Genomic DNA, 23,986 nt, shown 5'->3' on the forward strand with positions numbered 1-23,986 from the left:
GTTACAAATGCTCGCCCAATACAACTGCTCTGCACCACAGCAACAACAACAAAATAAATCTTACTACCAACACTCCTGATCCCGGGTACAACAACTTCCATCCTGGATACGCCACCCAGCGATATCATAGAGTCTTATATCATACTAATTCGTACATATGTTATATATATATGATAGGACGATAGGTGTATGATCTTAACTCTAAAGTCAATATACTGCAGATTGCAGAGTGCGCAGATCTTGATCGCAGGGAATGCAAATGATAAAATGTGCAAAAATATAAATGCTCATGCCATAGTCTTAAAAATATTTATTATACCTTGCCATTATCGTTAAATTACTGCTTCTTATTAAAAAATATTAGGTTTTCAACAATTTTTTTTGTGTTAAATACAACTTTTATAAAGACGTGTTTATTGAACTAACTAAACCTATATAATTTCTCGATTCTCGTTACATAACCAAACCGTGAATATCGATCGTACCCTACCTATTTGTTATTTTTATAAAGTATTATTTTGGGACTTAGGTTATATACTCATATTTAAAATCATTGTCTGCCTCATTGTGTATGCGCATGTATAAGGTACCTGCTACCCCTTTCGTTCGCCAATGTTGCAATCGATATACCCGGGTTTTTAGAGACAAATCCTCTCACCACATACCTACGCGTGTTCCTCTACCAACTGTAACCTCCCTACAAAATTTTAATGGTCATAGTATCCGATGCTTAAGATCATTACAAATATATTATATATGAGTACATGACAAATGAATTGTTAATTATATATCTAGTCGTAAAAAATTTTAAAATTTAAATATACCTTTTGTGAAATTCTAACTGATGTAATTGAAAAAGTGTAATAATAATTATACGTTTATGATCGTGACTATTTCCTAGGGTTATTATTATATTCATAAATCATAATAATTATTTATTTAAGGAGCAAAAAAAATATGATTTCTTTTTCTAATGTGATTTTCGTATGTAACTACGAATTTTCGAGTAAATTGCTGATAGAGTGTAGGGAAAAGCCTCGCATTATAATGTATATAGCTTAATAGCTAGATAGCTACTTTCTTGTTAATTAAGACCATAAATAGTTAGTTCATCTGAAGGCAAGAAAATCAAATCAGGGAACTACTAAACTCACGTACAACGCTTATTGGTGTTTATATATATAAATAAATAAATTGTTCTTAGTATAATAGCTACCTTACTAAAAGCTTATATGGTAATATTATTCGATATTGTGGTTCGATAAATAAAAAATAATCGAAAACGGTGTTTATGTATATATATCTTATATATAATAATATAATTCTTTCATCAAATAATTTATTAGGTAGATATGTATGTATGTAATAATTATAAACTTTTTTTTGCGTCCTGTGTTGTAATGTATCTTATTCATAAATACATTTTTAAAACATTATACCTTATCTTTTTATACGGGGACATGGACACCGTAGTTTATCTCCTTCATCAGGCTAGGTCATCATAATGCTATCAATTAGAACGAAATGAAAATAAAATACCTATTATAATATATACAGAGTGATTCGCCAGGTATGCTCAACCCCATTTTATAATTTAAAAATGCATTTCTTAAAATTCAAAAATCAGAATTTTAAAATATATTAAGACTATATTATTTTCAAATACTTAGATTTGATATGGTTGTCTTGCGGCAATATACATTACTTTTTAGATTTTGAGCGAAGCGATGAATGTATTGATTTTACAATAATGTGTGTTTTTTTTTTTTTTTCGTCTGTCATCGCCTTTTCGGACAGTAAAAGTGCTTGGATTTTCTTCAACAGTAACTTTTCTGATAGAAAAGTGAATCTAGTTGGTACTTTTAAATACTCTTTTTTAATATGATATTTTTTGGAATTTGGGGGATAATATCAAAAATAAGGGAAAGTCGATTTCAAGTAGACTTGACGACGAATTCAAATCTGTTTTCAGAATTCTTATCGCTTCAATAGATCAATCGGAATGTTTGGCAAAAAACACGTCTAAAATACTATGTCGCGCGTGTGTTAGACAAAAACAGAAAATCACGGTATCAAATCCTCTTAAGCTTTATGCATAAAGGATAATAATCCTTCATAATGGTCACACATAATATATTAATACGAAATAGTTGTAAGTTACTAATATTATAGTTATTAATTATTATACTCTGACAACGTTTACAAATTATTAAATGTTTTTAGATTGATAATAATTCATAATTTACAAAAATTTCGCATTATTAAAAGAAAAAGGGGGTGGGTGAGAATGATTCATGAATCACTCTGTACGTTATATTATCATAACATACACATATAGGTAGGTACATTCCTATGTACCTATATAATATATATTCACAATTGTTCCGAACCACAGTCGCGTAGATCATTTGGACTAGTCGACTCGGTAACTTCTCCCGTGTTTGGTTAGCGCGTGTTCGAGGTAATTCCGGATCACGTGATTTTGTTTTTGTATTATACTTTTCGTCTTCTTGTTTGTGTAACGAAACTATAATATATTACTATTGTTTTCGATTAATAAATTGCACATTGATATCCGATAGGTGTACTAAAACTTATAATATTATATAATCTGACAGGCAGTCAGGACTTAGGGTGGATTAACATGTCTTACTCGAACAGACTTTGAGTGTATATATAACAAAACTAATAGACAAACATCGGAGCAGTTGTGATTGATGGAATCATAAAACAATAAGTGAGTGCACGTACCAACCGATATAAGAAATATATTAGAAAATAATTAGATATTGTAATTGCCGGTTGTGATGTTCGTCTAAAGTTGTTGCTTTTATCGCGATTATCGATAACATTTAAAACGGTTTGATAGTTACTATAGGTAGGTGTGTATATATTTTTTAATTTTAGAATGCTTGATAAGTCTTTGTACAGGTTTAAACTGTGTTAGTAACAGATATTATAGCCATTTTTTATGTTTAAATTTTATCTTGTAATCAGTGTTAAGCACTAAATTTATAAAAATTATCTCTTGCATCACTTTTCGATTAGGATTTTGTTATAATATATGAAATATAAACATTATAAACACATACTTACCTCCTTAATTACTATGTTTCCATAAAAAGTCTGTTTCATATGATTTTAATAATATTCACAAATAATACTATTCAAAAATTATATAGGCACCTATTAGTAAAAGTAGTAATACAATTTAAACATAATTTAAAAAATAATAAAGTCTTCTAAATAAATATTTTATAATTTATCATCCGAAACTCTTACTTATCATAAGTACCTATTTTATTCATTGCTAGGCTAACAAGAATTCCTGAAAGAGCATAATATTGATTATTTTGATATGATTATTATTATTTGCACTTAGCGTGAAAAATGTTCTACTTACCTTATTATAACTATACGTATACCTAAGTTCATACTGATTTGGAATAAATATTTTTACGTACATTTACAACGCAGATTACATATTATTATTTTAAGGCATAATTACTAATCAATAACTTTCTAATTTAATTTGTGTAGGTGTTTTAGAAATAGAATAAAAATGGACAATTGGAAGAAAATATCGTTTTTGGTCGGTGTGTTTGCATTCATAAGAGAATTTCGACCCATCGAACCATTTTATGCTGCGTACATGACTAGTCCTTACATTAATTGTACTGTGGAACAGGTAATGCATTCTAAAATTATTTAAATATATATTGTTTAATCGTCTTTTAGAGAAAAGTAGTTTATACTTCATTTCGACTTGTTCATTTATTTTTGTTTTTGTGAAAATCAAACCAAAATATATAATTGTTTTGAGGTTCATTACATTTTTCGTGGACTATTTAAAGAATTATATATATAGGTAGGTACTCAAGATAGTTGATAGACCACTTCTAATATATTTAACATTTTTTTATTATTATATACCCTGGTTCAACACCGGTAATATTTTTCATTTGTTTGGTTGATGTTCTATGAAAAAATGAATTGTTGTAATCAACATTAGATATATCTGAAATTACATATATCATAGTTGGTTAAATGTTATTTACAGTTATTTTTTAGCAATTTATTTGATAACAATTCGTACAATTAATTTTAATAGGTAGCATTATATATTTTATATGATGTAAAAACATTCGAGAAGTCTTAAACATGTTTGTCTTAAGCGTAAGGACGTTCGCTCGCACGGGACACATGGTTGCAGGTAAAGTGTTCAACTCAAACCACTCTTGGACCAAACTAATATTTTATAAAAAAAATATAGAATAATATATAACTGGAACTTATTTTATCCACTTATAAAATCCAATAAAATTAGTTTTTCTTAAATCGAAAAAATTGATTGAGTTATGAAACTTTTTTGTTCTTAATACTTATTGTGTTTTAGAGGAGACAATATTGTAAATACATTTTATGCAAAGTGCTTTCTTCTTTTAATTTGTGTATGTCATCATTTTTTCTCGTAGAAGGATTAAGTACTTAAAATTTCAAAGTAAAGTAAATTGGAGATTCTATTTTTTCATTAATTTCCCTTAGCGTAAAGCAAAACAGCAAATGTCATTCAATTATAATTTATACTTTGTTAGTCATTATACTCATTATACACATATAATATTATATGAATTCATTATTCTTAGGTATAAGAGTAATAACCATAATTACTTCTAATAATATCATTATCCATTAAAAAAATGTAATTGCTGGGAACTGTAGGTTTAGGGATAGTAATGGCATTTACCAATCTAATATCTACAATTTTTTTTTTAACTCCAGGGATATAAAATCATTTCAACGCCTATTTAAAATGTTTAAAAATGATTAGTTTAATAGACAAAATAGTCGATAGTGGACTAAAACAAAAAATAAATTGATGAAACAACACAATTGAATAGGTAATTATTTATGTAGGTAGAACATTATAAATTGTCATTATAGTATTATACTTACGTAACAAATTATTTATAGACAATAGGCATATAATAGCATTTTAATACAAATTAATTCAATAAGAAATGTAATTAATATTCATGTTTAAGTATAATATAGTTCCTGAAATGTCTTTACTTGTTAATCGTATTTTAATTCAAAACATTGTATGATCAATATTTATATTGAGTTATTCATTGTATTCCAATAATCTTTTTATAGACATAAATCGTCAAGTTAAAGTTTTTTGAATCTATTGAATATTATTTTCAATAGTTTAATAAAAATAAAACACAATGTAGGAATTTTGTTTGTTTCTCAATTTTAATTGAAACCGTTGATGTTAAATTAAAAACCTGGTAAATATTTTCCACAATAATTACTATAAGCAATTTGTTAATGTCGAATTTAAAAATTCAGCTATATCCTCATTCCTCAGTTCTCCACCATAATTATTCATACATCATACGAGTATAATACAACTTGTTTAAATAATCATTTTATTAAAATATTAGTAAAGTAAATTATTTTTACATGTATAATATTATGTACGTACTAATTATTATTTACATTTTTGTAAACAAAATAATAATAAAATATTATTATATTATCATAGCTAACTGTAATATATTCACTTAACATACATTATTTTATAGGTAACAAATATTTAAATATATAGGTACAATCATGGTACATTCATTATATAATGTGAAATCAAATACCTATCGTAATAATATATAAAATATTGTAAAAACTTTAAATAATTTTACGAGCCAGTGTTCTAAAATTTAACGTAACCAGTAACCATACACTGATTAAGAAAATGTATTGATGTGAAAGTATTGAAGAAAAAATAGTGTGTTTAATTTTTCATGGTAATTTTAAATAAAAAATAAAATAATAAAATAGTTAAATTAATATAAATATTTATTCTTTATTTAATCGAAAGATATGAAATTTGAAAAAAAACCAATTAAATATGCACTACAAAGACTTATAGAAATTTAATTCACCTCATAAATTCGTTAAACAATATCATAATGAGAACAAATAAAGCTAATAATATGCACCAATTACTTATCTTCATTGGTAAGTAGTTTGAAAGAAATTGTTCAATTGAATTGGTTATTTTTATCGAATTAACTACATTTTTATAAAATCTCAAATGGCACGTGACAAAACGTGTGTGTTGTTTTTGGCAGACTTTCAAGTATCTGCCATACCCGGGTGGAGGATGGTTACCTAATAGTTAATACTTATTACCTACCTAATAATATATTATATTATCTAAAATAAAATTACAATTGCATTTTTAGGTACCAACAGAGCTCTATGCTGTGGGATCATATTCTATGTTTGTGTTGATTATTATCGTATTTTTGGTCACGGATTATGTCAGATACAAACCTGTACTAATCGTCGATGGAATTGGCGGAGTACTTCATTATATTGCCATAACAAATCGTCCTTCAAAACTCAGAATACAGGTAATTAATTGATTAATTGTGTTATGTTGTATTAAATTGTATTACGAATTAAATGTAATTAAACCCGACATCATTCAGTCATAAATTATGTCTGTCATTACTCATTAGGTAAGCATCTTTAAATGTTTGATCGCCTTTTCACATATATTGGTTAGAGGATTACTTAAGTGAATTATGAAATATAGATATTACAATAATTTTCAGATAATGAAAATACGAAAATATTTACACTTATTAATTACACGCTTAGGATTATGTAATAATCAAGAATTAAAAAAATATTAATAACATTTTTCGTAAACTAAAAAGAAAATATACCTACAACCAATCTACTTATACATAACAAATCATGAGCTATTTAATTTTTTAACTTTTTTGAAAGACAACATACATGTTGTGTATGTACTGTTATAATAATAAATTTCACGCAATATAACGGGTTTGAAAAATAAATGATGATTGTAGATACTAGATATCTAAACCCCTTAAAGGCCTTAAAGTCTTAACATTTTGGATTTCATTGTATGGGTGGATGAATTTTAAATATTAATAATATATTTTACAGAAAAATATTGTAAGCTAATCGTCTCATACTCTTGTAGTATGTTTTAACACATAATTTAGTTTAAAATTTGAATTATCAAAATTAAGTCTATTTAATATTATATTAATAGCTGGTAGTGATTCGGCTGATTACCACAACGGGTTGATATAGTTGATTAGTATATATACTTTATTAATATTACTTTTTTTTTAATATAAAAAGAAATATGCATTTAAATCTGATCAATAACGAAATTGTTTTTTTTTTACAGTTTGGACAGGCGTTCTATGGCTTCTTTTTTTCCGCTGAAGTTGCTTTATTTGGATACTTATATGCAATGGTGGAAGAAAAAGAATTTTATCAAAAAATAACTGGTCACGCGAGAGCTGCAACATTGACGGGAAAATTCTTTTCGTCATGTTTGTCCCAAATTCTAGCCACCACTTATGGAACTCCTCCGTTCAACGCTCTCGTGTATATGTCTATTTTCGGTAAATATATCAATTTCGTTTACACATATGTCGATAGATTCATTCAATCATTCGGTTATAGTAAACGTTTTGAATGTATGAAAATGAATCTGTCAATCATATATAAATATATTATTATATTATAGATATAGGTACGATAAACATTATAAAATCAACATGTATATGAACATAAAAATTATAGTATATTAATACATAGGTAAAGCAACAGTGAGTTAAAAAAAAGTTAAAAGTATAAATTAACACATTTTATAACGTTACAACGTTTGAACATTCATTTTTTTTTATTATATTCACAACGAGAAGTGTGTACTGTGGTGTACCTATCAAATAAAAATATGAAATATAAATTAAATATATAAAAAACTTGATATTTTGTCCGCTTTACGGCAAATCATTAAATCTTATATTTGTTTTTGGTGATCTCTATTCTAATGTAACAAATATGGTGATATGGAGTAAACAAATAATAATATGGTTTATCACATATTGCAAATGTGGGTAACATAATACTATTTATTTATTTTTTAATGTTTGGGTTCCATTGCTACTGTGACACGAAATCGTTACCATGGCAATTGTAGGAATCAGAAAAATAAATGTTGTATCCAGTATTTAAAGTAAATTAGTACTAAAGAATTACGATTTTCAATAAAACTGTTTAAAATAGTATTTCAATTTTAGGTAGGCATTATCCATTATAGAGCTCTACATATATGACAATTTAAAATGGACTAAGCATTCTTAAATAAGTTTGATTGTTTACCTAATAACAATAAATAACTCTAATACAATACAAATAAAAAGTAATATACGAGGAAGGTAGGTAAACCTAATCATAAAATAATTTGCAATCATATCAAATTGTGTGTAAAAATATTTTAGCACAAAACATATACAAATGACAAAATTAAATTATGTAAATGTTGTATTTATGTAAATTACTAAAAGTTAACAATTTAAGTATTTTGGCCTGCAATAGGTAAAAATATAACTAAATATATATTATTACTTGCTGCTAATTGTTTAATGCTTCATTATTGGAGGAAAAGATTTTTCAAAAAATAATTATTTAGTTTATTCATACTATTTATTTCCTTTATCTATAACAATACAACAGTATTAAAATAAAACGAAATTACAACAAATTAGAATATATTATGAATACATGAATAATATATAATATCAGTTACTATATTAGCATATTAAATAATAAATTGTAATACTAGTGTGGTTTCAATTTGTTCTACATATTTGCACACATTTTACATTTACTAAACAAAATTAAAATAATTTATTGTCACGTTATTTATTTTTATGAATTTAAATATAATTATTGAGTAAAGTATGGTCCATCTATCAGACATTTATTTATTTATGGTAAACACAGTGTTTTTGATTTTAAAAAATCTCGGCTAATTTTAATTTACAAAATGCACATATCATATTATCATGTTACAGATAAATCTAATATGGCGATTTCGTAAAAACGTAGAATACAATAGAAAGCAAAAACATTTAATTGTATGATTCATTAGCATGATATATTTTTTAAACACGTTCATGGTTTACCTAATTTAAAAAAGTGTACTGCATAAACTAGGTATAAGTAAAAATATTGATCGTATGCAATTTATTTATGCATGGCACTAGATTACATATACGAACCTTCAGTGCATCATTTATTTGTATTTCTACGTCAAAGATAAAATCAGCTGTAATAATATATAGGTACAGTTTTTGTAATATGTATGATTATTTTAGCTTCGTAGGTACATAAATTTTAAAGTATAATATTATATTAATACTGGATTGATTCGTTAGTAGTGAACATAGTATTAATTAATAATACTCACGATAATATTATATTATAGTAGGTACCTACCTACTTATTTATTATTTTCATGGCAATATATTTTGGTCCTCGCATCCTCGGTAATTGATAATTTTATATTAGGTATTATAGGTAATATTGCAATAGGTATATCGTATAGGTATACATTACTTATATAGTACTACACTTGTCTAAATAATATACTATAAAATAGATTTTTTTAAATAGTTCATAAGTCTTAGTAAGTTCGATCACCTAGTTCATTTAATTTATTTAGTATGTTAATAAAGAGCAAGTTTAGTTATGAATTTATGATTACTGAATGCTATAAATTATGTACAAATAATGAACACCGCATAACAATACTATGTATTTATGTGCGCGTGTTTAATTTAAAAACATATATTAATCGATGTCTTTTTGAAACTTTATAAAATTAGTTTTTAATCGATGAAAAGATACAATAATTATTATTATGTAGTTGATAAGCGTTTAAAATCTAGATGAGCAAAATAGTAGAAACACTAGAAATTATGCGTTAGGCATTTATTTTTTGAGATTTACTATGCATAAACATTTTTATAAAAATATATTCTGATTCTAGTTATGAAATTGAAAATATATAGGCTCTACTTTAAAAACTAAATGTTTATTACGGTTACTCACATTCATTAACAAATCAACTTAATAACTTAATAATGTTCATTATTACTGAATTCCATTATTATTATTTTCCCATTTACCACACACTCTTAAAGTTTTAAAAATTCAGATTTTTTCATTCCAATTACCTACTATATGTATACTTACTTGATGAAAAATTAAGAAAGTAAAAACTTAAGAAGTGTGTAATTTTATCTATGATGGTGAAACGGTAACAATTATTTTTTGTATTTAGGTATTTATCTTAAGTTGTTACGGGTAGTCCATCCCCATCATAATTATAAACGATTTCCGCCTATCTCTGGCTATATACTTATAAGAGCTGGTATTGCAGGAATGCCTAACTAATTGCAGTATATTTCAGACTTCAGTACTATATACTACTGCTTAGATATTTTGATTAAATAGGTTTTTTCTAGTTTATTTTAGCTTAGGTAAATTGTATAGGTACCTAGTTAATATTTATAATTACAAATCTTTTCTCAACAATTGGAAAAATTAACGAATTATTCATTTGTTTTGATAAAGTAATGAACTACCTATCATAATATGTAATATACTTAAATACTAAGAAAGTTCTTTAATGCGAAACTGTTAATCCTAATTGTATTATTATGTGTAATAATAATATTATGTTCCTATTATTTCCACTGTGTTTGCTAACATTTCGTCTTATGTTTATATAGGTATGTCATCTACGACCCTATGGGCTATTTTCTTACCACCAGTTAAGCATAGTCTTTATTTCCCCAATAAGAAAAAAATCGAAGAAACATCGATGGGACAATCCACCGTCACCATATATAACCCACAAAAGTATAAAGATTCTCAGCTGAGCATTGAAGCAGCTCCCAATCAGGAGGTATGTAATGTAAAGGGTTAGAGTGATTTACGAAAAAATTAAAGTGTTATAAAGTGGCATATACCTATATGTAGATAATATACAAACACCGGTGCAGCAGCCTAGTGGTGTAGAATCGTTTAATAGTAATATAGTGTAATAAATAATAATTGATAATTTTTGGCGTACCTAACTACTTCAACTGAATATTTATTTTATAACATACCTAGGTTCCAATAACACTTGATTTATTACTGATAAGTTTATAAAATAACGACTATTTAAAACCTTAAGCATCGCATATAATATAATAATATAAAAATAAATAATATATATTTTTTATAATAACTACCAAAATGTATTGATTATTGTCTATTAATGAGTGGCGTATAGGCCCGTAGCTACGGCTGCTGATAGGACTATAGTCCTCCCCAAAATTTTAGGAAAATGTATAAATTCTTTCAGTGTTCTATAAAGTTTATAGAACACTAAAAGCATTTAACGATTAGTATAAACTTAGGCATTACCATTGAGTATAGACAGTACTATATATATATACACTATACTCAATGGTATTACGTAAGATATAACTGTGTAATTAAAATTGTAATTTATATGAATAGGTTTGATACGAAAATCTAAAATGTTATACAACCCCCTCCCCCCACCCTATAATAATATCTTGGCAACGTCATTCACTGTTATCATATATTGTGTATATCTTTAGAAAATCGACAATCCCGAAAATAACAGCGTCGTGGAACCAGTAGACAGTGTGATCAGTATGCTGTACAAAGATTTTAAACAATCGTATTCCGACCCATACGTTCGTAAGCTCTGTTTTTGGTGGGCAGTGGCGATGGGTGGTTATTTACAGGTCAGTATATTATATTATATATTATGTATAGTCAAGGCTGGGCAAGTTAATGATTTTTTTTAACTCAGTTAAGTTAAGTTAATATGCACCAATAACAAAAAGTTAATTTAACTATAGGTTAACTCAGTTAAGTTAAAAGTTAATACACACTTTTTATTAAGTTAAAAAAAAGTTAATTTGTTTATACAACGCTAGCGTACTTAATTTTTTTCCAACCCAAAACTAAATTATAGGATATAGTGTTAATACTTCATACAGTATTTCCATATAAGTTAGATTCGAATGATATACATTTTTAACTTTAAACAATTTACGATACATAATTTTTGACACGAAAACGAAATAGACTGAAATAGTGAAATATTATAAAATTAAAAACAAAATAAATAACTTAACTTTCTTCTTAAAATGAAAAATTAACTCATTAATTTCACGTTAATTAAAAAAGAAATTTAGTAGGTTAACAGTTAAGTTAATGAAAAGCCAAAAGTAACTAGTTAAGTTAAAAAGTTAAAGTAAAATTAACTTTTTAACTTAACTTTAACTTTTTAACTCGTTAATTCCCAGCCTTGTGTATAATCTTATAGAACGAATAACCGCACAGACTTTAATTGTATACACACTATTCTATATAGTATAGAAGTCTGTGTGAATAACTCAACTCACGTACCTACGAATTACCTATATACAACACAGAACTGCCGATGTTTAACAAAATATTGAGTCCATATATAATTATGATATTGTAACTAATATTGTACTTTCCCACCTCTTGAACACCTAATTATTTACACCGTCACCCAAACGGAGGCCCGCAGACAAGACATTTTGTTTTGTTACCTTTTAGTAAATTGGTATTCATTAATTTAAATTTTTTATTTTGACACACTCCTTTGGGTGAACACGAACATTACATTTGTGTGGCCTCCAAAAACTTTCCTAATTCCTAAAGTGGCCCTCCAAAACTATTAATTGGCAATTCCTGAATTACACGATGTAAGATTACAAAGATTATAAGATAATATTTATTTTCCTCACTATCCTGGGACTTGAACAGCTATTGCAACTTGCAATTTGACCACCACCATAGGTACTTAAATAATTATATCTTGGCAACACACATAGGAACCAGCTATTTCATCATATTGGCTTGACACCTATTATAGCCATAATTACACACACAATATATTATAATATACACGTTATAATGTAATATAATATAGTATGCACTATAGTAGCTCATGATCATAACATCATAAACATTATTATACAGGTGTACGCGTACATAAATGTGCTCTACTCGTACGTATTGAAAGAAAACGAAGACACGGAGTTTACGCTGTATAACGGCGCGGCAGAATCTCTCAACACGCTCATTGGTATGTAAAGTAAAATTTAATCTAAATTAATGTACGAAGTCCAGGTGCAATCGGAATCATTTTTTGCTGGTTTTGTGTGGCCATACAGAAGTTGGAACGTCGGGGTGCGCTGGGATGTGGTTTTGTTGTTTTTTTTTTTTGTAATGAATCCGATAGTAAATCAAAATTAATTTAACCCTCCCATGAGGCAAATACTTATGTAAGTTATTATTTGTTGTGCACTGAAATAAAATAGTTAATCCAAAACACGTTTACAACAAATTTGTGTAACCGACTGATCCTCGCAAGACCCTCATTATTTATAATTATAAAGTTATTAAAGTTTTTGAAAATATTTTATTTACATGATTTTAAATCGTTAAAAAAACAAACATTTTCTAAACAAAATATTTATTTTATTGTTATAATTTTTTAATGACAACAAGCATTTTAATTCTGTATTTCAAAGCAAAATATTTTTGGAGTGCTTACTTTAATACAATCAATCGAATACAGGAAAATAACTTTTATTGAATAAGGTTATTTTTTTCAGGTGCCTTTTCCGCGTTCGCTATAAGCAAGGTAAATTGGAATTGGTATTCTGTTGGCGACATTTTCTTCGCCATTGGATCTATTATCGCCGCCAGCGTGTTATTGTGCTGCGTTTACTGCCGAAACTTGTGGTACATCTACGCATTCTACATCATCTACGGAATGATGTATCAGACTATGTTGACTATTGCCGAGTGAGTTTATTTCATGCGTATTTGAAAACTGAACTGTTTTACGATATTAAGTTAAACATATTATGGGACTTTCAACCATTTAAAATATAGCATGGGTGATCGGTACTCTGCAGACAGTACTTTCCTCAGGTACCAAATATATAAGTGACCAGAATTTCCAACAAATGCTTGAGAGCGCCATGAGGACCGCTGAGGTGGTGCACATGTACGATATTTAACATCAGAACCTGCAGTTTTCTGATATCTAAATAATGACAAAATTAATCTTTCTATCCCATAGATTATACATATTATACGAGTGTATGCCTTTATATATTACATATATTATATCTATCTCCTATGTGAGTGACTTATACCTATACGTAATACACTAATACACTAATACCATTACTAAATAGTAATACTTCTGTCTTCTAATATATATTATACAAGGTGATTCTTTTATAATTTTTTAAGATTTTACTTTTTTGAATGACACCATAGAGTTTTAATTTCATATTCCAAAGCAGAATATTTTTCTAAGTATTTCGATCCATAAAAATCGAATTTAGGGCGAGTAGTTTATGAGTTATAAGTATTTAAAGTTTAGATTGGTGGGTATGAGTGGTACGGGGTTACCCCGCAAAATGTTTATCCACTACTCCACTTGTCTAGACTTTAAATACTTATAACTCATTAACTAGTCGTCCTAGATTTCATTTTTATATATCAAAATACTTAAAAAAATATTCTGCTTTGGAATATGAAATTAAAACTCTTTATGGTGTCATTCAAAAAAGTAAAAACTTAAAAAATTAGAAGACAAAAGTATTACTATTTGGTGTATTTACTGGTATTAGTGTATTAGTGTTTTTTTAACAACTTGAAACTATGCAAAAAAATATTTTCAAAAACATCAATACTTTTTGAAATAATGAGTGTTTCATGATAATAGAATCACCCTGTATAGTAATATAGAATTATTCTAGCAGGCATCAGGAATCATGTGTTATGTGTATTGTGTATATTATGAAAAATTAAGTTCCTACCTATGAGATATACCTAATCTTCTGATATCTGACAACCATTATAATACCCGACATTATAATATACCACCACATATATCATCGGCTAGTTGTCATAAAAATGCATATCTACCCTTTTCAACCGGATGCATATGAATAATTATAAGCCGTACTCACGTCATACTTACTATTTAATAACTATACATATATATTTATTTACTTGAAATTAAATCTTTCAAATCGATATGGTCAAAATTTGATTTTCCTATATGCCAAAATATTATGGCAGGTTTCGAAAAATCTATTAGAATTCGAAGTCATTGCACGGACGTATGGTTTACTTGCGGGTGGGTCAATAAAATTACAACTAAAGTTAAAAAGAATAATTTCAAGTTAATTAAATACAAGTGTTTGATAATTTTAATTTTCAGGTCCGAAGTCGCCAAACGATTAAATAAAAAATGTTACGGATTGATTTTTGGATTTAATACATTTATCGCTGTATGCATTAATACCATTATTATATATGGAGTAATTCAAGGCCATTTTATTAAGATCAACATAGCACAACAAGTAATACACAAATATAATAATATACGTTATATTTTAGATAGATAAGAACTATACCTATACATTTTTGTTGTTGACAAATCTTAATCTTAAATTAAATTGTATTAAACTATATTATTTAAATAATTAAAGATACAATAATATCTATTAAAAACTCATTTTATTTTTCAGTTTTTGATATACACCGTGTTGTACGCATTACTAGCGTTATTCTTTTTCGGCTCTTCTGTTTTGAAAATGTTCAAAGATGAAGGTATCGTAGAATACAACTGAAGCCTGAACGTGTCCGTCCTATTAATGAACTAGATATATTTTTCTCTAGAACAAAAGTAATTTTGTGAACAAATGGACTTAATACGAATATGATGTATACAAGTATAACTTAAGTATTTTAAGAAGACAATGTATGGTGTATGTTGTATGTGTTATTAAGTATATTCACTAGATATTATATAATATTTATATTCTTATTCATGAACAGTTGTAAATTATTTATTCAAATTATACAGGATTGTCCACCAAAATTGCCATCTTCCATTTTTGTCTTTAATTGGTATTTAATTTATTCAAATTTTGATTTTTAGAATGTTCAAGTTTAATTAAGGTCTATATTTTAAAATACAGGAAAATACATACTTTTTACGAATAAGAACTTCCGTTTTACTTGTTAGTTGTTAAGGAAATTATTCTTTTTAAATGTCGATGTAAATATAAGCAAGATATGTGATATATGATTGTTAATATATGGGACCTATGATGATTAAAAATTATAATAATCAATATTAATTTATTGCAAATTTATAATTGTTCAAATTTTAATTTAGATGATTCAAAATATTCAAGAAGTTTGTGTCGTTATATGATATATAAAATCTATGTGGGTACTTAAAAATAGTATCTATAAGAATGCTTATGAATTTAAAAAAATCATAAAAAAAGGAATTATGCTTGATAAATTACTCTGTATATTAACTAAAAACATCATTATGTGTATACCAATTATTATTATTATTATTATTATTATTATTATTATTATTATTATTATTTTAATTGTTAATTTTTATTATACTATGTATATTGTATATTTGTAAAAATAAAATTGTTACCTATTATTCTTTATAATGTACATGAAGTACAGTATATTATATTTATTTTAGTGACCCGAAACTTAAACTATATATTGCAGTATTAAATAGTTGTGTCAATCATTAATTTTATTTCTATTAATTGATACTGGTTTTAATATTAATTTATTCTGTTTATTCAATTTCTTGTTAACATAATATTGTGTAATGTGTTCAAAGTTCAACTGATTTTTTCCATTCATATTTAATTGACAACACCTCTATAATATATTCACCATACCAAAAGAAAAAAAACGTTATCGACAAGTTTAGGATAGAAACTAAATAAACTTACTAATATTAACAGTATATGCCGTACAAAATCAAAGATCCAACTATCTAAGATATCTTAAAATCATAAGACTAACTTGAACAAGACCGATGAAGACATTGAAAAATATTCTGTCGAGTTTTAGTATGTTCGAAAGTATTTTACATTTGAACAGCCATACAAATTGCAAAATCGGTAATTTGGCTATACAAATGTAATAGGAATAGTGTTTTAAACTTCTATGATTCAGCCAGTCATCACTCATCATCACCAATTATACAAAATATTATTATTCTAAAAAATGTTTTGTCGAAGCTTTTCTGCTAGATAATTGTACAGTATTTATACAATAATACATAGATACAATATATATCAGTCATCAAGGTTAAGCTTAGTAAAGGAAAATTACATCAGTACTTGAGATAAAGCTAAAATTTCGAAACATGGTATGAACTTGAAGCGATATATTTGTTATTATTGAACTTCACAATAACACGCCATCGTCATAATACAAGTATAATACTATAATATGTACAACGTACGTACCTGTAATCAAAGCCGTAACTATACCCTCTGTGGCGCCCTAGACGAATCTTATTTTGGTTTAATTTTATTGGTATAATAATTTTTATAATATTATTACATTACAGTCTTACGTTTTAATCAAAATACTGCTATATTTTTAAAATAATTGAGTCATTATAGTTAATGAGTTATAATAGACTATTGATATATTGTAAGTCTTAAATTACAAGAAATTAAAAATAAACAAAAAGAACATAACGTTTTTTTATTAGGTATGATATGTAAATAGGTAGGTATATAAATAATAATGTTATATAATACAATATTATACAATAAATCATTCTCATTAATATTAAAATTGTATCTTTTTATAGCCTTATAATATCAAAAAAATCTAAATCATTGTAAACACGATGTATTCAAGAATTCAAAAATACCTACATTTAAATGAAAAAAAAAAAATTATGAAAAAATTATAATTTACATTATAATAAGCAAACAAGACTAAAGGATTATTTCGATTAAAATTAAGATTTTAACTAAGTATAAAAAAAAATTTAATTCAAATGTCCCTAATTTACCTATGTATGTACTATGTATATGCAAATAATTGAATTAAAAACTTTAGGTTTGTAATTTATTCTATTTAACGAATTTCTCTATAATACGAACTTCTTTTGTTCCCCATGAACCCATATGATTTCGTTATTTAGAAATATGGAAGTTTCACTGTATCAAGCTAAAAAATAAGTAATAATTAATAATCGTACCGAAACAAAATTTATTTATCAGTGACAGTTTATTAACATTATAGACTATAGTACCTAATCATAATTTTTAATGTTAAAATATTCAAATAAAACCTGATAAATAATAAAAATTATTGTCTATTATTTAATAATAATTAATAATCACAGAATGATGGAATTGATAAACATAGACACTCCGTATTTCAGTACTGTGTATCTGATTAAAGTGCAGACTATATTTCCTTGTAAGTTTTAACTATAAACTATTCACTAAGTAATGACTAATGACAAACGAAAAACACACTATTAAACTAGGGAATTAGGATTACACTAATATAAACTACGGAAACCGAGAAACGTAGGTATACTAATATAAAGATAAACTTTCATCTCTATTCTGTATTTCTGTATATAGATATTATTATATTATTTACAGTTGGGTGTCTGTCGTCATATTAAATAAACAGTCGGGAAACTGATCGTTCGTGGTAACCATTTATATAGCCGTTATCGTGCCTGAACGCCTGTCGTGCGATACGTTTCATACACGCAAAAATAAAATATATTCTATTGATATATAATATAGGTAAGTGTAAAAGTAGTGCATAAACACTAATAAATAAACATCAAGTCGCAATCCAGTAAGTATTATTTTTAAATTAGGAATACATTTACGTTTGATTTTGATAAAACTTCAAATAATTTCTGAGAAAATTAAATTTTATACAAAAAAACCAATTTTAATTTAACACTTTTGCGTCCCCTTACTCTGTGCCCTTGGCAACCGTTCATTTCGCCAACCTCTAGTTACTGCCTGTGATGAATGTCTGCGCCCAATATTTTAGCATACTACTCAACCAAACCAACATGAATAAGAAACACAACATTTATTACGATAAAATAGCAACAAAAACACTAAGAAAATACAATTTCATATTATAATTACCTGGAGAGTAGAAAAATAAATGTAATTCTATTATAAGAAGTGTAATATTACATGGTGTATGCATGATGTACAATTTATTGTCTTAAAATAATAATTGGTTTTAAACTTTCAAAAAATATAAGCATTTATAATTACATGTTATTTCAGGACTAGGTAGTTAAAAAAATGAATTAAATTATTCAACTTTGAATTGCTATAGTTTCTCTATTCCTATCACGTGTATTCGTTGTGCGCTCCAAAATAAAGTAGTCACCGAGTTAAATTATTTCCCAAACTTTGAACTCCTCTAATGTAATCAATTTTTTTTTATTATTATAAAACTGTAATGTATATAGTTATTAGCTCATAAATGTTGTGCCACTTTTTTAAACTTTTGCATATTTTGATTTAGATTTTCGAAGAGGTTTTTACATGGCGATTTACAATTATTTTGCAATTTTAATAATTGATTATACTGAAATTTAACATTATAATGAAGGACATATGTAAGTCTTGTGTGAGGATTAACAATTAGGATGATCTGTTGAAAAAAAATTCGTCTGGATAATTATTGGTATTTTAATATTACCATGAAATTTGATACAAATAAAAAGGTACTTAAAAAATGTATGCCAAAAACATTGCATATAACTAATAAATCATTACCGATAAATTGTATTCTGCCATTCTGGTGTGTATTGAGTAATGACTATAGTACGAATTACGTAATACGTAAACAACCGTTGGATTAAAACGAATATGCAAAAACAAATGCATTCATCGCTCCACCAAGAATCTAAAATACTACTACTTAGACGTCTTTGAATTTGTGATCATGTGATCATTACTTTGACACGCATGTAAAATAGTCGAATACTGCGATAGGCACTTTGACTGAAGTCGTGGTCAGCTAATTTTTATGACGATCGTTGTAATTAGGTAAATTTGTTTGTATAAGACCTATTTTTTGGTTGTATAACTATGATTACCTTGTGTTATTGTTATGAGGAAAAAATGATCGACGATAATGTACCTAAGTGTAATTCATAGAATCCCAATGAGTGGAGTCTATACCTATCTATATTTTAAAATATTTGAATTTAAAAAAAATAATTAAATAAGTACACTTTCTAATTGTTTTTCTCTTCATTTTACTCAATGATATACTTATAATTTATAAACAATAATATTATTTATATTTGTAGGCGTTCATTTATATTCTTATTAATATAATAGGCAGTACCGGATCTAGGGGGGGGGGGGGGAATCGGGGGCGCTTATCATAGAGGGGCGCAAATTTCAAATTTTAAACTCATCATTTTTATTACATTTTTATTTTTTTTTTGAATTACACAAGTATTTAACGGTTTAAAAGAAAGATTTGACTCAATTGATGACGCTGCAAAAGATTTTTCTTTTTTAGATGGAAAGTTTTTATTTAGTATGCCAACTATTCAATTAAAAAAACATGCTATGGACTTTTATATAAAATATGAAAAAGATATTGAAAAAAATGAATTTATTTTAGAATTGGATAGTTTTACTCAACATGCAATTCAATTGGATAATAAATTAATAAATGCTTGTTCACGTGAAATTTTAAATTTTATTCTTAAAAATGGTCTTCAAGAAGCTTATCCTAACATATTCACAGCTTATCAAATATTTTTGACATTACCCGTAACATCGGCATCGTGTGAACGTAGTTTTAGTAAACTGAAACTAATTAAATCATATCTAAGATCAACTACAAAGCAAACAAGATTAAATGACCTGTGAATTATATCCATTGAGCATCAAGTTGCTAAATCTATAGATTATAATATAGAAGATAATGAAGATATGAAGATATCATTAACGAATTCGCGTCAAAAAAATCAAGAAAAATAATTATTAAATAGGTATTTATTAAATATAGGTTTAATTTCCAAATTATTTGTTTTTTATTGAAAATAAACATTTCCATAATATATAAATATTAAATATATGTATAATATCTTGATTAATTGTATGAATATTTAAAATTTAAATCGCCTATAATAATAATCCGTACTTTGACACACTTTAGGACTCGTGCATTTTTTATTGGTGATTTCTAGGGGCGCTAATATTATGTTGTGCCCCGGGTTGCATAATTTGTAGATCCGGTACTGATAATAGGTAATGTAATGTCAAATAATTAGAAATTTGTTTAACATTCTGATAACTTGTAGCGGTAGTTGCACAAGAATTCATTACTGTTCCGCTCATTTACTCTTCTAGGTATAATGATGTTTTTAGAAAAAAATCAATTTTAAAATGTGAAAACAAAAATAGAAGCCGCTTGTTAGGAACATTCTTTGACCAAGGGGAAATGTGTCAATTAACCGATTGTTTCTTATAGGTTATTGGTTGGAGTCTATTCATTTTATTTATTAAACTTACCTAATTTATACTATAAAAAAACAAAATTACTAAACTTACAATTGGAAAAAATATTGAGGCATTATTAAATATGACATTTTATATTATATTAGTGTATCGGTATTTATTACATTTTAGTATTTTACATTATTTTAAATAATACCTATGTAAAAAAGTATCGAGATCTGGTTTTGTATTGAGAAACTTGATGACCATGATTTTATAAGATTAATGCTGCTAAAGCCTTTTTGATCTGTAAGGTGCTCTCATAAGGACACTGAGATAAGCTTCCACAATTTCATTATTCAGTGGGGGGGGGGGGGGTCTATCGCTGTCCCCTGAGATCTCGTCCTGCAGGGTGTCATCGTTGTGAGTAGTCCTCGGCCCACCGTTCTTGACCTTATTTTCGTGAGTCGACCGAAACCTGACCATCATGCCTTAGTTCCATTAAACTCCGAAACTACTGAACCGATTTCGAAAATGCTTTCACCAATAGAAAGCCACATTCTTTGTGAGTGTCATAGGCTAATTTAAAAAGGGAATTGATCACTCCCGGTAGGTGCTCAAACAGAAATTTTGAGATTTACGATATAAATTTTTGTTTATTTTAATGGTTGCTATGGATTATATATATATAAATTAATGTTTATGTGTAGATTAGACCTCTGGGAAGAAGATAGACAAATTTAAAAAGAGTTAAATTTGTTTTTTTTTATATTCGTCGGATTTTAGTACGCTTATAGGTTAGGTTAGGATTTTTTATTAATTGATTATATTAATTCACCGTAAGTGGAATTAAGTAAAAACGACAAACTTGGTATAGTTTTGATACTTTAGAGTTAAATCCATACAGTTACGTACAAACAGCACGGGGTCCGCAATCTACCACAGATTGCCTACCTGATAATATACTGCTGCGAATCAGAATTTTTATTCCAGGCAACAGAAAAGTTAAGATACATTTTGAACACCATACACCAAATATTAAATAACGAATTGAACAAAGTTTGAGTCATATAGAGTTGGTACATTTAACGGGCAACGAAGTGCACGTGATCAGCTAGTAATTAATAATTGTATAAAGAACGTGGTCAGTGGCATCTCCGACATATACCACGCTTACAATGCGACATTTACGTCCTTATTAAGCCGTTCCACAGCGTACTTGAATCGGTTCATCTATACGGATTATATACGTAAACTATGCGGTAGTATGGTACCTAAGCTATACCAGACTACCTATGTTGATCATTGTTGAGTAAGTTTTTTTTTACGCGTAAAGCTTATAATTTTTTTTCCGGATATTTCACACATAATGGGGCAGAAAAACAATAAGTCACCTGAGATAATATAGCTAATCTATCATCAACTAAAATACTAGAAAAGCCATATACAATAGGATAACTAAAGAATTATTTCAGATACAGTCATCAGTAATTTTAAGTACTTATAGATTAAGTCAGAGAATGTTTTCCGATATCTAAATTATAAAGCAAGGCTTTATTCTGGTGGTGGATGTATAGGTATTCAAACACGGATATAAACAATTTAAACAAATAACGTTTGAGTAGGTACCTACTACTTTCCGTTTAATATGGGGCATGGGCTAATACAAGTGATTTAGGAAATACCTTATTTAAAAGCTACATACGTATACCTACCTACTTTTTTTTTAGATGTAGACAATTCCTATAAGAATATTATATTGAAATTTATGAAATTTTAGTTTTAGTGATAGAATACGATACCTAATATTACTGAATGAATGGTTGAAACGGATATGTATTGAATATTAATGCATAAAATGTTAAATTGTGTTGATGACGTTACGATAGTACCTAACCTAGTACCTACCTTATATATGAATAATGGTGGAAAATACCCAAAATGTTCAAGTTTTTTCATTACTATATTTTGTGAACAATAACATTTGAGGAAAAAGTCGCTAGTTTTAATCATAATTTGAACTTTAAACGCTTGAAAAAGAGTATAATAAAAAAGAGTATAGCTTATAAATTATGACTGCAATCGTGATATTTTTTAATTCCAGTTAGAAAAATGTATGAGTAACCAGATATTGAGATATGTATTAAATGTCAACATTTAAAAACTGTGTGCTTTAAAATGTAGCCAAATTTTGTTTTAATTGATTTTTTTTTTAAGCAAAGTACTTATTTATGAATGGTTGTAAACAATATGACACTGTGAAATAATTAATAATAATTCTTATCATAGTTAAAATACAAATTATTAAGTTGGACTTATCGACTTTTGCATAGTTTACATAGACTTAGTGTGTTTTGCATGTATGTAATTGTTGACCTGGCACAACCTAAATTTATCAAAATCAATTCAATTCCATACAATTAGTACTTACTATTAAACTTTTATAATAATATTATTATTATTTTATTATAATCAAAAATATATATTATATATATTTTTTTTATACAAAAATGTTTTTTTTTTATTTTATTTTTTTATTATATATAGATTCATATTATCTGGTACTCGTGTTTTCAATTTGGTTTATAATGTAGAGTTCTCTTGTAATCATTAAATAAAAGATGGGAGAAACTGGGTAAGTATACTTACGGCTCTGCTGTACAGTTGGAGTCAAGTGTACCTCGTCATTGAGTAGG

General features: G+C 26.9%; 1 protein-coding gene across 4 annotated transcripts; it reads left to right on the top strand.

The window, feature by feature from the left end:
- The first annotated feature begins 2,407 nt into the window (after window positions 1–2,407).
- On the top strand, window positions 2,408–16,351 carry LOC132942882 (thiamine transporter 2-like). Of its 4 annotated transcripts, none has more exons than XM_061011575.1 (10): window positions 2,408–2,882; window positions 3,541–3,688; window positions 6,252–6,422; window positions 7,238–7,457; window positions 10,638–10,813; window positions 11,520–11,669; window positions 12,943–13,048; window positions 13,581–13,773; window positions 15,209–15,350; window positions 15,519–16,351. In XM_061011575.1, the coding sequence occupies exons 2-10, from the start codon at window positions 3,563–3,565 to the stop codon at window positions 15,618–15,620; spliced, it is 1,386 nt and encodes a 461-aa protein (XP_060867558.1). In that variant the 5' UTR covers window positions 2,408–2,882; window positions 3,541–3,562; the 3' UTR covers window positions 15,621–16,351. The 4 variants fall into 4 exon arrangements, with proteins under 4 accessions (XP_060867558.1, XP_060867556.1, XP_060867557.1 ...); XM_061011573.1 differs by having other exon boundaries at window positions 2,408–2,878; XM_061011574.1 differs by having other exon boundaries at window positions 2,408–2,737.
- Window positions 16,352–23,986: the final 7,635 nt, after the last annotated feature.

The sequence above is a fragment of the Metopolophium dirhodum genome, chromosome 4, assembly GCF_019925205.1.
Source record: "Metopolophium dirhodum isolate CAU chromosome 4, ASM1992520v1, whole genome shotgun sequence".
NCBI classification, from domain to species: Eukaryota; Metazoa; Arthropoda; class Insecta; order Hemiptera; family Aphididae; genus Metopolophium; species Metopolophium dirhodum.